The 5,717-nt window shown below is 31.8% G+C and overlaps 1 protein-coding gene across 1 annotated transcript; it reads right to left on the reverse strand.

Annotated features, from left to right (window-relative positions):
* Positions 1–2,658: 2,658 nt before the first annotated feature.
* Positions 2,659–4,795, reverse strand: LOC134238207 (toll-like receptor 2 type-2). Its single transcript, XM_062720321.1, has one exon. The coding sequence runs from the start codon at positions 4,792–4,794 to the stop codon at positions 2,698–2,700; it is 2,097 nt and encodes a 698-aa protein (XP_062576305.1). The 5' UTR covers position 4,795; the 3' UTR covers positions 2,659–2,697.
* Positions 4,796–5,717: the final 922 nt, after the last annotated feature.

A 5,717-nucleotide genomic window follows, 5' to 3' on the forward strand; every position in this document is an offset into this window, starting at 1 on the left:
GCTGGGATATAAAATATTACATTCATATCTACAAAACCAAGAAACCATTAAAATACAAGCGCATATTGGATGATGACGAATTCCTTTTTGATGGGTTCGTTGCCTATAACTCAAATGACAGACAGTGGATTATGTCCGAATTTATAGAAAAGTTAGAAAAGAAATATAACTTCAAACTTTGTCTGCAGGAGAGAGATATCCTTCCAGGTGGAATATTCGTGGACGACATCCATCATAATATTGAAGCTAGTCGTAAATTTATTTTGGTTTTGTCTGACAATTTCATGAAAGATCAGTGGTGTAGATATGAGACATTGATTGCAAATCTTACAGTAGTAGACGGAAGACCCGAAAAGGTACTTATTGTTCTACTAGGAGAAATCAGTTCCCAGTATATGACAAATTCAATGAAAACTCTGATGAAATCAACTGTTAATCTAGAGTGGACGGAAAAAGAAAGCGGGAAAAAAATTATTTTGGACAAGAATTCAAGCAGAAATGCAAAAATGAACTTATTTTTTTATAGAAGTATTGCATATATGATATTGTTATTACAATTTTATAAGTATTTTTTTTATAATTACATCCATTTATATACGAGGGCTGTTCGGAAATTATTGAGACATTGTGTATATTTTGCTTTCTAATGAACGCCTTTCGGTGAAAATTTGCATATACGTTTGACATACACTAAAAATTAATATGAGCAATAAATATTTTACAAATATTAAATATTTTCTATACAATGGTATATAAATGTGTCTATAGTAGGGGTACCCGGAGCAGTCGCGGAATCAGATATTGAATATATGTAACACCAAAATTCTAACTCTTCGTGGATCCATAATGACAGCGAAAATAATTTAGTTTAAGTGTACAATTTTTCAACTTTGTTGCAAATTCATGTTGTACAACTTGGATAGAATTTTGATCAGAAATACGGAGATCATAAAAAATTAAGCGCGGTCGAGAAATCTGCTAACGACGACAAAATAGATTTTGACGTCAAGGGCGGAGCAGCCAGCATACCTAAAATTTTGTGTAGTGCTATGTAGAACTCTTTTCAAGACTTAGCGACATGTTAAAGCAATAAAAACGAGAAAAAATAATGTGTTTTTTTTTTCATTGGTATGCATTTTTTTTTTACAATTAATTTAACCGAAGTAAAATTAAAAGATCTGGACGACCATGAGTTATTACATACAGTATTGATACCGTTACGGTATTAAACCTGCGTTGCATAAATCGGCACTGCACGATTCTAAGTCATCCTTTCCCAAAAATGAACATTTTTTCACTGGGGTGTGGGATAGCAACAGCATACATTTTTAAAGAATAGTTTAAGAAAAGAGACTGTTTGATTTTTGTAATGTTATATGTAATAACAAAGAAGGAAGAGTACTAAACGCTTCCCGATCGTTTCACAAGCGAAACAATCTACGGCTAACGTAACGTTAATTGACGTAGCGATGCTGCTCTGGGTCGATAGACATATGCATATTTATTACTTCACCGAAACTTATCTAATTATCATAGGAATTTGAAATTTTGCAAAATTATTTTAGTCGTTCTTTATAAGATTTTTTGATGAATTTTCATGAAATTATTTCTATCCTTTGTAAAGTAAATTTTGGTGTTACATATTTTCAATATCTGACTCCGCGACTGCTCCGGGTACCCTTACTATAGACACATTTATATACCATTGTATAGAAAATATTTAATATTTGTAAAATATTTCTTGCTCATATTAATTTTTAGTGTATGTCAAACGTATATGCAAATTTTCACAGAAAGGCGTTCATTAGAAAGCAAAATATACACAATGTCTCAATAATTTCCGAACAGCCCTCGTAGTTTATAAATTGAATTGACGACGGAAAAAAAATCCGATCATGACAAGGAGCACACGGTGGTATATTTAATGCTGCTCAGCGTTTGAATAAAGTTAAGCCAGAACCGTCAATTTCAAAATTGTTTAAAACAATTTAATTTTTATTATATATTTCAATGAGACAATGCAAATTACAAATGTATACAATATTCTGCTTGTAAACTTTTTACAAATGCATATAGGAACAAGATTATTTTGCATGATATTTAATTTGCATGATTAGTTTAATGAGTTAGTTGATGTTATATTATTGATAATTAGTTGATGTTATATTACTAAACTAATTTTACGTAAAATAATGTTTATTTTCATTGTTACATCTGATAAAATACAATTAAGGAATTGATTAAAGGTATCATTTAAATTTATCTATAAAGTAAGTAAGAGTATTTAGGAAAACATTGATATGTTTACCTTATTTCCTTATTTTAAAGGAGAGTTATGCGTTTATTTTGAAAATATTAGTTATTGAAATTATTTACAAGCATACATTGGTACTATTTGCACACAAAAAACATCGGGTACATGTCAGAAGAAATTTTAAAAAGTCACATTTAAAAAAAAATTAATATTAACATCTAACATTTAAAAAATACTAGCTTAACAAATATAAAGCTATATATTTTCATGTCTGTATGTCCAACACTATGATGATTACTGCTTGGACTAAAAGTACAATACAAGCCCATCTTTTTTAAAAAAAAACACAGTGTAATGAATAAGCAACTTAACTACTGTATGGAAACAAAATAAAAAAAGAGGAAAAAGAGAAGATTCAAAAGTTTGTATAATCATTTAGAATTTCAGTTCATGAATTGCTTGACAGTTTGCCAGAATTTTCTCTGTTCAGTTTTCTCTTCCGTCCACCTCGCATTTGAGGTTGAGTTAAGAAGCACTTTCAAGGAGCCGTTGACGTGTTCAGAACGAATATCCTGCAATAGAATAAGGAAAAGCTTGTGACTGTCACCGTCTGCCAGAGTGTGACTTGCGAGAGCCGTTTCATATTTACACCATTGATCGTCCATAAAGTTATTTGAGAGAACTAGGATTAATTTCCTGCTCATGTCAATGCTCTCGGTAATATCCTCCACATACACCCCACCTGGAATGATGTCTCGCTCGTGCAAACACAGCTTATATTTGTGATTTCTTTCTAGCATTTGAACAAGTTCAGACATTATCCATTTTCTGTCGTTTGTGTTATACGCAATGAAAGCATCATATAAAAATTCTTCGTCGTCGGTAAATCTTTTATAACCCGTAGGTTTTCTATTTCTGCAAATGTATATGTAATATTTAATATCCCAGCGAAATTTTCTTAAGAGAAATGTAGTGAAAATAAGAATTGAGAGAAGTCCGCAGGAAATGGATGCTAGTAAGATATACGGGTTTAATTTGTGACATTCCGAAGCAGGATCGAATTCGGATAAGCTTCTTCCTTTTAATTCCAGTGGAGATTCGCAAATATATTTCTTTGGATATCCGATCACTCGGTCTTTGTTGTTTTCTATCCATACTCTGAACCATTCAAGCTGACATCCACAGTCAAAGGGATTGGACGATACATCAAGAAGAAAGCTTTCATTTTTCCAAAGAAAATCGGGCAAAGATGTTTGATTGATGTTATTTAAACTATTGTTCTGTAGAGTTAATTGATTTAATGCTGTTAAATTTTGAACAAAGTTTCCAGAAATTTCTTTAATTTTATTAAAACTGTAGTCTATTTTTGTTAATTTTGTAAAATCATTTAAAAAAGTCATTTGATGAATCAAACCATATATAATTGTCAAGGATGACAATTTTTTCAGAGGTTCCAGCATTTTTCTGACGTCAGTTTTTGAAAAATCGGTATTCATTATTCGTAGAACCCGTATGTTTGGGCAATCGAGGAAAATATTTTTGAATTCCTTGTCCTTTCTCTCCACGATACGTCCTATAGAGAGTGTTTGGAGAGATGTTGATGATAACGATCTATTGTCCATAACAACTCCGTTTAAATTATCTATGATTAAGGTTTGTAAATTATTCATTCTAACAAACGAGAAGAAAGTGATTGTTTGGAATAAATTGCCTGAAATGTTCAGAAATCTAACGTGTTGGAGACAGAAGCCTTGTTCTATAAAGTTGGCAGTATCCATCAAATTATTCACGGCCATATGTAATGTTTGCAGCCTTGGAAACGCTGGTATTTTATTCAACGTGTTATTCAAGCAGAACTTGGGAAGTTTCTGGAAAATATTATCTGTAAAATTCAACTCTTCTAAAGTATAAATTTGAAGTTTCGGAACTACAAAATTTGATATCAAGTTGCCACCAAAATCAATTTTTCTTATACTTGACAATTCTTTAAACGAATCAAAAGTAAAGAATCGTAAGCCACAAGATCGAATAACAACCTCCTCCAACCCCCTTAACCAAGACGTAAGGAATATGTTTTTTAACGTAACAGGAAACAATCGAGTTTTGAGAATTAGGCCAGAAACATTTAACACCTTAACGCTTGAATTTCCCAGATGTTGGATGGCAAGATAGAGACTTTCTATGGGTAATTCATTATAAGCCAAGTCAATATGAACCAGGGTTTGTAAACCTTCAAAAGAGTCTTCTGAAATACTTTGTATCTGACAATTATCTATCAACAAATTTGTAATATTATCGGTAAGGATAGGGTTGAATAAGTCATTCGAAAGAATCGGGAATTTATTTCCTGACAGAACTAAAGTTTTGACACTCAGTGGCAATCCGGCAGGGATAGTCTTAAGATTTCTATTCGAACAATCTGCCGTAGAATTGTCCGAACAAAAACATGCACTGTGAGCACAGAAGTTTTCTGTTGCGTGGGCATGTATTGTCGCCATCACAAGTAGGAGAAAGGGGATATTGATGACACACGACTCCATAGTTATCTAGATTAAAAATAAAATAAAATAAATTTAGAAAACATGTTTGAGGCAGTATAAATTTTTTATATGGAAACAGTTATACACTGCATCATAAATTCAAATAACAGATAACTTAAAGCAGTATGAGCTGCAACTTTGATGTCGGAATTTTTTGTTGTAAATTAGTAAATAACTATTTCAATGACAGAAATAAAAACGATTATAAACTTCTGTTGTTTATATTTGCTATGGAAGAACTACTTATAAGCTTCGATTACATCAAAATTACATTATTGTCGTCCTGTACAATAATGATTTCTTATAAAACTGTATATTGTAATTGGATTGTATATACCTATCTTTCTTTTGCTTTATTTTAGTCTAATTGATCATAATGGTCTATTTCACAAACAAATTTATCACAATAACACATTTTAATAGAAATATAAAATTTTCAAAAATGCAGCTCATATTGCTTTAACGGGATGTCTAAGGATTAAAAACTAGAATCATCAATTTTTTCTGAATGTGTTTCTAATTTTGTTCCAAATGAATAGAGCATATGTTTCCAGTTGGTCCTTCTAGATCTTCTGAAAGAACAATCATTTTCTACACACTGACCAATGCAAACGTCATAGAACGAGAGGTTCAGCTTACAATAATACATGTTGAAAAAGAAAAATGCGTTAAGTTTTGAGTGTAGTCATATAGAAACACTTAAATGGGGATTCCAGAGTTGTTACCGGTAGAAAGGGTATATACTTTCTTCTTCCTGACACCTGATCACACCTTTGCAATCTCCAGAGTTCCCTGCCAATGCCTTGTTCACAGAATTTGCTCATAGATTTGCTGAGATCCATCACTATTCGTTATCTTCGTACTTTTCATCACAGTACCCATTGCTTACAGACTGTATTTGTCTGATTAAGGACAAATCTATA

This window comes from Saccostrea cucullata, unplaced genomic scaffold (genome assembly GCF_032062105.1).
Source record: "Saccostrea cucullata isolate Sc308-1 unplaced genomic scaffold, CSIRO_AGI_Scuc_v1 ctg22834, whole genome shotgun sequence".
NCBI lineage: Eukaryota > Metazoa > Mollusca > Bivalvia > Ostreida > Ostreidae > Saccostrea > Saccostrea cuccullata.